The sequence below is a fragment of the Staurois parvus genome, unplaced genomic scaffold, assembly GCF_062004578.1.
Source record: "Staurois parvus isolate SC_StPar_1 unplaced genomic scaffold, SC_StPar_1.0 ptg003057l, whole genome shotgun sequence".
Lineage (NCBI taxonomy): Eukaryota > Metazoa > Chordata > Amphibia > Anura > Ranidae > Staurois > Staurois parvus.
Window position 1 is genome coordinate 25,001 of NW_028320853.1, and position 12,710 is coordinate 37,710.

Consider the following 12,710-nt stretch of genomic DNA (forward strand, 5'->3'; position numbering starts at 1 on the left):
AGGAGGAGGCATTTCCTCAGTCCCCTCCCCCAGTGATCAGACTGTACATTGTAACTTTGTAGAAGGAGGAGGAGGCATTTCCTCAGTCCCCTCCCCCAGTGATCAGACTGTACATTGTAACTTTGTAGAAGGAGGAGGAGGCATTTCCTCAGTCTCCCCTCCCCCAGTGATCAGACTGTACATTGTACCTTTGTAGCAAGTCACAAGGTGAGAGGCGGCAGCAGGGGCTGATCTGTGTCAGATATTTGTGAACACCAAGAACTGCACAGGCACCAGGATTCACATGATTGTGTCACCTCCGCCCAGGAAGTAGATGGTGATCCTGGATGATACCAGAACAAAGATGGCGCTGTCCTTCCCTGTGATCAGGGTGTATGGATGCAGAACATGGGGAGAATTGTCTGATGTTTCCTTTCTGTCTATAGGGGGTCGGCGCAGTGATTGGGTGCGGAGTTGGTCCCTCTGGAAGCATTTTCGGGATTACTTCCCTATACAGGTATCTCAGTCTCAGAATATTGTACAGTGTGTGTTATACCTGAACTTTGTGTCCTCCTCTGTCCTCCCCTCCAGTCCTGCACAGGTGTCCCGGCTCCTCCCTTTCAGTCTTGCACAGGTGTCCCGGCTCCTCCCCTCCAGTCCTGCACAGGTGTCCGGGCTCCTCCCCTCCAGTCCTGCACAGGTGTCCCGGCTCCTCCCCTCCAGTCCTGCACAGGTGTCCCGCCTCCTCCCCTCCAGTCCTGCACAGGTGTACCGGCTCCTCCCCTTCTATCTTGCACAGGTGTACCGGCTCCTCCCCTCCAGTCCTGCACAGGTGTATCGGCTCCTCCCCTCCTGTCCTGCACAGGTGTACCGGCTCCTCCCCTCCTGTCCTGCACAGGTGTACCGGCTCCTCCCCTCCAGTCCTGCACAGGTGTACCGGCTCCTCCCCTCCAGTCCTGCACAGGTGTACCGGCTCCTCCCCTCCTGTCCTGCACAGGTGTACCGACTCCTCCCCTCCAGTCCTGCATAGGTGTACCGGCTCCTCCCCTCCTGTCCTGCACAGGTGTACCGGCTCCTCCCCTCCAGTCCTGCACAGGTGTACCGGCTCCTCCCCTCCAGTCCTGCACAGGTGTACCGACTCCTCCCCTCCAGTCCTGCACAGGTGTACCGACTCCTCCCCTCCAGTCCTGCACATGTGTACCGGCTCCTCCCCTTCAGTCTTGCACAGGTGTACCGGCTCCTCCCCTTCAGTCTTGCGCAGATGCACTGGCTCCTCCCCCTCACTCCTGCACACCAGGGTGACAACACAGAGGCACATTTGGTAGACAGGGACAGGGCGTTGTCACCCTATAACAGGAAGTGCCTGAACAAGGACCTCCATGGTGGGATCCCCGGGGAGTCCGAGCTGCAGAAAGCGAGTTTTCAGCGATTGGATTTGCATGTCTCTTCCCGTCGCTCACGTTGTCACCTTCCCGTCCCCGCAGCTGGTGAAGACCCACCCCCTCCCTGCGGGGCGCAATTACATCATCGGCTCTCATCCGCACGGAATCCTCTGCATCGGAGCCTTCTGCAACTTCGTGACGGAATCCACCGGCTTCTCGCAGAAATTCCCGGGAGTTCGGCCGCACCTGGCGACGCTCGCGGGAAACTTCCGACTCCCGATCCTGCGCGAGTACATGATGAGCGGAGGTGGGTGCAGGGATGTCTGATGAATGGATGAGGGGGGATGGGGGTCCTCTTCACCTCCCACCTCTGCGCGGCCCCTAGGGGGCGGAGCCTGTCCTCTGTGGGCGGGGTTATGAGTGGTGAACCTCAGATGTGAAAGAGGAACAAGGCCCATCCCTCTGTAGTGTGAGCTGGTCTCAGTCCGGAGCACTGAGGGGCCATTCATACTTGTGCGACTTCTAAAGCCTGCGATTTTCATTGCGACTTTACAGTGCGACTTTGGATGAGTGCGATGTTGGAGCGACTTTGGTGCGACTTTTGTGCGACTTTGGATGAGTGCGACTTTTGTGCGACTTTAGTGCGACTTTTGTGCGACTTTGGATGAGTGCGACTTTTGTGCGACTTTAGTGCGACTTTTGTGCGACTTTGGATGAGTGCGACTTTTGTGCTACTTTGGATGAGTGCGACTTTTGTGCGACTTTGGATGAGTGCGACTTTTGTGCGACTTTGGATGGGTGCAACTTTAGTGCAACTTTGGATGAGTGCAACTTTTGTGCGACTTCAGTGCGACTTTGGATGAGTGCGACTTTAGTGCGACTTTGGATGAGTGCGACTTTTGTATGACTTTGGATGAGTGCGACTTTGGTGTGACTTTTGTGCGACTTTGGATGAGTGCGAATTTAGTGCGACTTTGGATGAGTGCGAATTTAGTGCGACTTTGGATGAGTGCAACTTTTGTGCGACTTTGGATGAGTGCAACTTTTGTGCGACTGTAGTGCGACTTTTGTGCGACTTTGGATGAGTTCGACTTTTGTGCGACTTTTGTATGACTTTGGATGATTGTGACTTTAGTGCGACTTTTGTGCGACTTTGGATGAGTTCGACTTTTGTGCGACTTTTGTATGACTTTGGATGAGTGCGACTTTGGATGAGTGCGAATTTAGTGCGACTTTGGATGAGTGCAACTTTTGTGCGACTTTAGTGCGACTTTTGTGCGACTTTGGATGATTGTGACTTTTGTGCGACTTTAATGCGACTTTAGTGCGACTTTGGATGATTGTGACTTTTGTGCGACTTTGGATGAGTGCAGCTTTAGTGCGACTTTGGATGAGTGCGACTTTGGTGTGACTTTTGTGCGACTTTGGATGATTGTGACTTTTGTGCGACTTTAATGCGACTTTAGTGTGACTTTGGATGAGTGCGACTTTTGTGCGACTTTAGTGCGACTTTTGTGCGACTTTGGATGTGTGCGACTTCAGTGCGACTTTGGATGAGTGCGACTTTGGTGTGACTTTTGTGTGACTTTTGTGCGACTTTGGATGAGTGCAGCTTTAGTGCAACTTTGGATGGGTGCGACTTTAGAGCGACTTTAATGCGAATTTAGTGCGACTTTGGATGAGTGTGACTTTAGTGTGACTTTGGCTTCGACCGATGATAATTGTTTCTGTTGTAAAAAGTCGCACACAAGACGCACGCACAACATTCAGGTGCGACTTCGGAGGGTTTACATTGAAGTCTGTGGCCCTCAAATCGCAGGAAAGTCGGACCAATGTAGTGCAGGAACTATTTTGAAGTCGCACAGAAATGAATGGTACCCATTGGGAAACATGGGGGGGGGGCCACCTGTCCTGCGATTTGTGGCCCCCAAAGTCGCACGACAAGTTGCATAAGTCCAGGGTCACACCCATGAGTATCCTGCAGTGTTTTACAGCAGCGCAGCACATTTATCGTGGTCTCCTATGGGACGGGTTCACATTTCTGCGATTTTTAGAAAGGGGGCGGGGACTTTTTTGTTTTATAGACTTCAATGGAGACGCTGCAGAAAACATGGAGGGCATTTTTGGTGCGTTTTTGAGGTGTTTTGCGTTTTAATCTGCCCGGCAACAAGAAAAAAAAATCTCAAAACGCAGAAAAAACGTGGCAAAAACGCACCAAACTGCGTGTCTGCCGCCTCCTTCCTCTCACTTCTGACACCAAGAGATAAATGGTGACAGGGGGAGGAGCTCCAGCCTGATTGACAGCCTCAGCTCTGCTCCTGTGAGCCGTGTGTAGGGGGGAGGTGTCCCTTCCCTCCAATCAGCTCTCAGAACTCTCCTCACTGAACTCTGCAGTGTGTCATTTCAGCTCTCCGCCCCCCTTTTTTTTTTCTGTACTCTCAGACAAGCTTTATAAATACTGGACCTTTTTTTAGTTTTATTTCTTTTTTCAAAACGTTTTACTGCTGGTTCCTGCTCCCTCGGTGCTGCTTCCCTGAACTTCTGGTAGTGCAGTCTACACCCCACCTGAGACGGGGGAGGACGGGGTCAGGGGGGGCGGGGGGCAGAGGAGAGGGAGTAGGATCAGGGGGGACGCCTTGTCATCCTAGGCTATGGGGCTGTGTGTTTCTATTGATGTGCACAGCGCAGGGAGACACAACTCTAGTCCCTGCCTTCAAGGAGCGTATGAACGTTCAGTGCTGCTGGCTCCTGCTCCCTCAGTGCTGCTTCCCTGAACTTCTGGTCTTCACAGGAAAAAGGGTTAAAAGTGGACAGTGCAGTCCACAGCCCACCTGAGAGGGGGGAGGACGGGGGAGGAGGGGGAGGGAGTAGGATCAGGGGGGCGCCTTGTCATCCTAGGCTGTGTGTTTCTATTGATGCGCACAGTGCAGGGAGACACAGCTCTAGTCCCCGCCTACAAGGGTGACTCCACAGGATGCTGCAGGCGAAAGGAGACACCCAGAGACAGGAAACCCGGGGCAGAGGTCATGTGACCAGCGTAAAGATGCCCCATAGGCGGGAAATGACCTGACTACACGAGCTGCTCCTCCGAACAGCGATCCGTGCTTAACTCACTTTTCAGAGGCATTTCACTGTTTTACCCCCCCCCCCCCGGCCAGCTTTTAGGGGAGCAGTTGGGGGTGAGGGGCAGTCAAAATGTGGCTCAGCTGTGTTTTATCATGTGATCTCACCCCGTTGTGTCTCCCCCCCCAGGCCTGTGCCCGGTGACCCAAAAAGCGATTGGATATACTCTGTCCCAGAAGGGGCGTGGCAACGCCGTGGTTATTGTCATAGGTGGCGCCGCTGAGTCCTTATCCTGCCAGCCGGGGGTGACAACCCTCATTCTGAGCCGAAGGCGGGGCTTTGTGCGATTGGCGTTGGAGTATGGGTGAGTAATACCGGAATGTTCTATATGCACTAGATTGGCCAAAGTATTGGCCCCGCCCTCCATATCATGTGATTTAGGTGCTCCAATCCCCTCCATATCATGTGATTTAGGTGCTCCAATCCCCTCCATATCATGTGATTCAGGTGTTCCAATCCCCTCCCAATCATGTGATTCAGGTGTTCCAATCCCCTCCATATCATGTGATTCAGGTGTTCCAATCCCCTCCATATCATGTGATTCAGGTGTTCCAATCCCATCCATATCATGTGATTCAGGTGTTCCAATCCCCTCCATATCATGTGATTCAGGTGTTCCAATCCCATCCATATCATGTGACTCAGGTGTTCCAATCCCCTCCATATCATGTGATTCAGGTGTACCAATCCCCTCCATATCATGTGATTCAGGTGTTCCAATCCCCTCCCAATCATGTGATTCAGGTGTCCCAATCCCCTCCATATCATGTGATTCAGGTGTTCCAATCCCCTCCTAATCATGTGATTCAGGTGTCCCAATCCCCTCCATATCATGTGATTCAAGTGTTCCAATCCCCTCCATATCATGTGATTCAGGTGTTCCAATCCCCTCCATATCATGTGATTCAGGTGTACCAATCCCCTCCATATCATGTGATTCAGGTGTTCCAATCCCTTCCCAATCATGTGATTCAGGTGCTCCAATCCCCTCCATATCATGTGATTCAGGTTTTCCAATCCCCTCCCAATCATGTGATTCAGGTGCTCCAATCCCCTCCATATCATGTGATTCAGGTGTACCAATCCCCTCCATATCATGTGATTCAGGTGTACCAATCTCCTCCATATCATGTGATTCAAGTGTTCCAATCCCCTCCATATCATGTGATTCAGGTGTTCCAATCCCTTCCCAATCATGTGATTCAGGTTTTCCAATCCCCTCCCAATCATGTGATTCAGGTGCTCCAATCCCCTCCATATCATGTGATTCAGGTGTTCCAATCCCCTCCATATCATGTGATTCAGGTGTTCCAATCCCCTCCATATCATGTGATTCAGGTGTTCCAATCCCCTCCATATCATGTGATTCAGGTGTTCCAATCCCCTCCATATCATGTGATTCAGGTGTTCCAATCCCATCCATATCATGTGACTCAGGTGTTCCAATCCCCTCCATATCATGTGATTCAGGTGTACCAATCCCCTCCATATCATGTGATTCAGGTGTTCCAATCCCCTCCCAATCATGTGATTCAGGTGTCCCAATCCCCTCCATATCATGTGATTCAGGTGTTCCAATCCCCTCCTAATCATGTGATTCAGGTGTCCCAATCCCCTCCATATCATGTGATTCAAGTGTTCCAATCCCCTCCATATCATGTGATTCAGGTGTTCCAATCCCCTCCATATCATGTGATTCAGGTGTACCAATCCCCTCCATATCATGTGATTCAGGTGTTCCAATCCCTTCCCAATCATGTGATTCAGGTGCTCCAATCCCCTCCATATCATGTGATTCAGGTTTTCCAATCCCCTCCCAATCATGTGATTCAGGTGCTCCAATCCCCTCCATATCATGTGATTCAGGTGTACCAATCCCCTCCATATCATGTGATTCAGGTGTACCAATCTCCTCCATATCATGTGATTCAAGTGTTCCAATCCCCTCCATATCATGTGATTCAGGTGTTCCAATCCCTTCCCAATCATGTGATTCAGGTGTTCCAATCCCCTCCATATCATGTGATTTAGGTCTTCCATTCCCCTCCATATCATGTGATTCAGGTGTACCAATCCCCTCCATATCATGTGATTCAGGTGTACCAATCTCCTCCTTATCATGTGATTCAGGTGTCCCAATCCCCTCCATATCATGTGATTCAGGTGTCCCAATCCCCTCCCAATCATGTGATTCAGGTGTTCCAATCCCCTCCATATCATGTGATTCAGGTGTTCCAATCCCCTCCATATCATGTGATTTAGGTCTTCCATTCCCCTCCATATCATGTGATTCAGGTCTTCCATTCCCCTCCATATCATGTGATTCAGGTGTTCCAATCCCCTCCATATCATGTGATTCAGGTGTTCTCCAGGTTACTAGGTGTAGAGTGGACTAGCAGAGTTCAGAGGGGAATTTTCTCTTTCTGGTAGACGATGACCATTCCTGGGGTTCTGTCCGGTGGTCTTGATCCAATCACAGAGCAGGAGATAGGTATTGTCCCCACTGGCCCCTCCCCCGTCTTGTTGGGGTCTGTGGTGATGGCGGCTCTCTTCTCTCTGTACAGGGCGGATCTGGTCCCCTCCTTCACCTTCGGGGAGACGGACCTCTACCAGCAGATCCATTTCTCGGAGGGAACTTTCCTGCGTTCACTTCAGTGCAAATTCCAGAAACTCTTTGGCTTTGCTCCGTGCTTCTTCTACGGCCGAGGACTGATGTCGCCCGACTCCAAGGGGTTCATCCCGTACTCCCGGCCAATCACCACCGTTGGTAAGTGTCACCATCAATACATCTGATCACATGATTGGCTCTGCTGTCTTCATTAATGTGGCTGTAAAGGGAAAAGGTGCGTTCTCTGCATTGAGATAGAAAAGCCCTTTAATAGTACCGCCCCCCCTAGCCCAATCCTCCATCCATCCTTGTCTGCAGCAGCTCTTCTCCCCTTTGGGTCTGGATCTGAGTTCCTGCAGACATGTTGCGTCACCTGGGGGTCCTGGCCCAGAAGTGTGCGAAAATGACACAGCAGCTTCCCCTATATAAAAGGTTCCCTAATCCAAGATGGCCGCTGAAGTCTCTGGAGTTCAGTGTCCAATCAGAGCACTTCCCCTCTCCAGGCACTGTATGGAATCCCCAAGGCAGTGGAGGGTCAACTGGAGAATTAAAGCCGACCTCAACTGTGGGCCACAACACCTCCAGAATAATAACCCCCAACATTGGTGTCATTGGATGCAATAATAACCCCCAGCATTGGTGTCAGTGGACACAATAACCCCCAACATTGGTGTCAGTGGATGCAATAATAACCCCCAACATTGGTGTCATTGGACGCAACAATAACCCCCAACATTGGTGTCATTGGACGCAATAATAACCCCCAACATTGGTGTCAGTGGACACAATAATAACCCCCAACTATGGTGTCATTGGATGCAATAATAACCCCCAGCATTGGTGTCAGTGGACACAATAACCCCCAACATTGGTGTCAGTGGATGCAATAATAACCCTCAACATTGGTGTCAGTGGACGCAAGATTAACCCCCAACATTGGTGTCAGTGGATGCAATAATAACCCCCAACATTGGTGTCATTGGACGCAACAATAACCCCCAACATTGGTGTCATTGGACGCAATAATAACCCCCAACATTGGTGTCAGTGGACACAATAATAACCCCCAACTATGGTGTCATTGGACGCAACAATAACCCCCAACATTGGTGTCAGTGGATGCAATAATAACCCCCAGCATTGGTGTCAGTGGACACAATAACCCCCAACATTGGTGTCAGTGGATGCAATAATAACCCTCAACATTGGTGTCAGTGGATGCAATAATAACCCCCAACATTGGTGTCAGTGGATGCAATAATAACCCTCAACATTGGTGTCAGTGGACGCAAGATTAACCCCCAACATTGGTGTCAGTGGATGCAATAATAACCCCCAACATTGGTGTCAGTGGATGCAATAATAACCCCCAACATTGGTGTCAGTGGAAGCAATAATAACCCCCAACATTGGTGTCATTGGACACAATAATAACCCCCAACACTGGTGTCATTGGACACAATAATAACCCCCAACATTGGTGTCAGTGGACGCAAGAATAACCCCCAACATTGGTGTCAGTGGACGCAAGAATAACCCCCAACATTGGTGTCAGTGGACGCAAGAATAACCCCCAACATTGGTGTCAGTGGACGCAAGAATAACCCCCAACATTGGTGTAATTGGACGCAACAATAACCCCCAACATTGGTGTCAGTGGATGCAATAACCCCCAACATTGGTGTCAGTGAACGCAATAATAACCCCCAACATTGGTGTCAGTGAACGCAATATTAGCCCACAACTTTGGTGTCAGTGGACGCAATAATAACAATAACCCCCAACATTGGTGTCAGTGGACTCAATAATAACCCCCAACATTGGTGTCAGTGGACTCAATAATAACCCCCAACATTGGTGTCAGTGGACTCAATAATAACCCCCAACATTGGTGTCAATGGACTCAATAATAACCCCCAACATTGGTGTCAGTGGACGCCATAATAACCCCCAACATTGGTGTCAGTGGACGCAATAATAACCCCCAACATTGGTGTCAGTGGACGCAATATTAGCCCACAACTTTGGTCTCAATACTATCAACTTTGGGAGGACTTATGTAAATATCTAAATGCTTTGATAGGTGAGTATCAGTCTGGAGGAGTAGGTGTTCCAAGGCAGGCTGTACTTGCATGCAGACCACCCTACGTAACACCCACATGTGATGCTGAGCCTCCAAAAACTGAAATCGAATGAAAGGGGTGGGGCCAGGGACAGTCAGGCTGGGGAGGAATGCACTAGATGATGCTAGATGTCCTCCAGCCAGGAACTGAGCTCTGTCTGACTTGCTGCAGCTTCTAACGCACATTGTGTGAAGCTCACAGTGTGCAGTGAAATTTTGATCCATTTCTTCTTTTTCTATTTTTGTGTTTGGATAGTTGGGGAGCCGGTCACTGTCCCTCAGATAAAAGACCCCAGCCCAGAGGTGGTGGACCGCTATCACAGCATGTATAAACGTGCTCTGCTCAGACTCTTCCATGAACACAAGACGAAATATGGACTGGGAGAGAACGCTGATCTGCAGATCGTGTGACGCCGTTCCCTTCCGATGTGTAGAATTCTGCAGACTGAGATGGACATGTCCTTGTTGGACATTGGGATGGACATTCAAGATGGACATTGAGATGGACACTCAGGGTAGACCTTGGGATGGACATTCATGGTGGACCTTGGGATGGACATTCATGGTGGACCTTGGGATGGACATTCATGGTGGACCTTGGGATGGACATTCATGGTTGACATAGGGATGGACACACAACGTAGACATTGGGATGGACACTCAGTGTAGACCTTGGGATGGACACTCAGCGTAGACCTTGGGATGGACATTCATGGTTGACCTTGGGATGGACATTCATGGTTGACCTTGGGATGGACATTCATGGTTGACCTTGGGATGGACATTCATGGTGGACCTTGGGACGGACATTCATGGTGGACCTTGGGACGGACATTCATGGTGGACCTTGGGACGGACATTCATGGTGGACCTTGGGATGGACATTCATGGTTGACATAGGGATGGACACACAACGTAGACATTGGGATGGACACTCAGTGTAGACCTTGGGATGGACACTCAGCGTAGACCTTGGGATGGACATTCATGGTTGACCTTGGGATGGACATTCATGGTGGACCTTGGGATGGACATTCATGGTGGACCTTGGGACGGACATTCATGGTGAACATTAGGACGGACACTCATGGTGGACATAGGGGTGGACACTCAGGGTGGACATAGGGATTGACATTCAGGGTGGACATTGGAATGGACATTCATGGTGGACCTTGGGATGGACATTCCTGGTGGACTTTGGGATGGACATTCCTGGTGTTTGTTTGGTGGGACATTGATTTCTGGTAATGTGCATTAACATGCAAGCCATGGTCTGGCCAGTGTTTGTTCAATGTCGCCTCTCCAGGAACAACATAAAAGAGACAGTTACCGGCAGGGGTGAGGACACAAGAACCAGAAGATAAGACCTACCATCAGGGGTTCGTAACCTTTTTGAATTTAGACCCCCCAAAACATTGGTCAATATGTACTCATGCCCTATTCTGCAGATTGTCCATCATTGGTTCTACTATGTACCAGAATGCAGGGCTGCCATTATAAATCATGGAGCCCCATACATCCTACCTGAATCCTCCCCCCCACATCAATGGATTGGCAAGTAGGTCCTTATGCCCTATTTTCCAGATTGTCCATCATTGGTTCTTCTGGGTGCCAATACGCAGGGCCGCCATTAAAAATCAAGAAGCCCCTTACAACCCCCATACATTCTACTTGAATCTCCCCCATGCCCTAATCTCCAAATGATGCAGTGCTTTGGCCAAGTGGATATTCTCCAGTTCTGAAAACAGTAACTTTAAGAAGACCATGTGGTCTCCGATCATGATGCAGTGCTTTGGCCTAGTGGACAATCTCCAGATGCGAACATACTCCAGTTAGGAGGAAGACCATGAGGTTTCCTATCATGATGCAGTGCTTTGGCCTAGTGGACAATCTCCAGGTGCGAACATACTCCAGTTAGGAGGAAGACCATGAGGTTTCCTATCATGATGCAGTGCTTTGGCCTAGTGGACAATCTCCAGGTGCGAACATACTCCAGTTAGGAGGAAGACCATGAGGTTTCCTATCATGATGCAGTGCTTTGGCCTAGTGGACAATCTCCAGCTGCGAACATACTCCAGTTAGGAGGAAGACCATGAGGTTTCCTATCATGATGTAGTGCTTTGGCCTAGTGGACAATCTCCAGCTGCGAACATACTCCAGTTAGGAGGAAGACCATGAGGTTTCCTATCATAAGGCAGTGCTTGGGCCTAGAAGACGATCTTCAGGTCCAGACACAGTCACATTAGGAGGAAGACCATGTGGTTTCCTACCCAGATGCAGTGCTTGGGCTTGCAGATGATGTCCAAGCCTGAACACAGGCCAGTTAGGAGGACAATGTGGTCTTCTTCCATGATGAAGTGCTTTGGTTTAGCAGACAATCTCTAGGCCCAAACACATATTAACATTAGGAGGAGGATGACCATGTACCTTCCTGCCATGACGTAGAGCTTTAACCCCATTCTGACCCAGGTATACTCACTGAGACCCCTTGCTATTCTGTGGTTCCATTGTAACTACTGCAAAATACTTCTTGGTATAGAGGAATCTGTGGTCTCCACCAGGATGCAGTGCATGGGCTTGCAGAAAATGTCCAGACCTGAACACAGTCCAGTTAGGAGGAGGATCAGGTGGTCAATTACCAAGATGCAGTGCAGACAATGTCCAGACCTGAACACAGTCCATTTAGGAGAAGGACCATGTGGTCTCCTACCATCATGCAGTGCAGACAGAGTCCAGTTAGGAGGAGGACCATGTGGTCTCCAATCATGATGCAGTGCAGACAATGTCCAGACCTGAACACAGTCCAGTTAGGAGAACCATGTGGTCAGCTACCATGATGCAGTGCAGACAATGTCCAGACCTGAACACAGTCCAGTTAGGAGGAGGACCATGTGGTCTCCTACCATGATGTAGTGCAGACAATGTGCAGACCCAAACCCAGTCCAGTTAGGAGGACCATGTGGTCTCCCACCATGATGTAGTGCAGACAATGTGCAGACCCAAACCCAGTCCAGTTAGGAGGACCATGTGGTCTCCCACCATGTGTAGTGCAGAATTTCTCCTGGGTCCGAACACAGTGTAAGTGCCAACCTTATCCGGGGCTAGAATGGAATGGTGGGGGAAGGGCAATGAAGATGAGAATAGATTGGCTAACCGACTGACCAACGTGGTCCTAGATGTACAAAACTTTATTACATCATGACAATATGGACGATGTACTCCATTGATGAAGCTGTACGGACGTTCTATGCTGTAAATAAACTCGGATCTTGATCTAACCACACTAAGGATGCGTGAATCTTTCTGGGTTCAATTCACCGAGGAAAGGAGAGGAAAATCTTATAGAAGTCTAGGAGAGGTGAAGCCTGTTAAGTTCCGGCCATTTTTAGGGCTCATAGGAAGGTTAGTGTCAGAAATCACCATTGGGAAGCTGGGCACTGAAGATAGGAAATACCTGTAAAGAGGCTGCGAGAGATCGGCAGCACGGAGATGTCAC

The 12,710-nt window shown here is 49.8% G+C and overlaps 1 protein-coding gene across 1 annotated transcript in view; it reads left to right on the forward strand.

Annotated features, from left to right (window-relative positions):
* The window catches only part of LOC149428656 (diacylglycerol O-acyltransferase 2-like), a 25,220-nt gene extending 12,728 nt beyond the window's left edge, over positions 1–12,492 (forward strand). The window contains exons 4-8 of the mRNA XM_089667144.1: positions 426–496; positions 1,464–1,668; positions 4,614–4,788; positions 7,049–7,251; positions 9,471–12,492. Of these exons, the coding sequence (XP_089523270.1) occupies positions 426–496; positions 1,464–1,668; positions 4,614–4,788; positions 7,049–7,251; positions 9,471–9,625 (809 nt within the window). The 3' untranslated portion in view covers positions 9,626–12,492. The remainder of the gene's footprint in view (positions 1–425; positions 497–1,463; positions 1,669–4,613; positions 4,789–7,048; positions 7,252–9,470) is intronic.
* Positions 12,493–12,710: the final 218 nt, after the last annotated feature.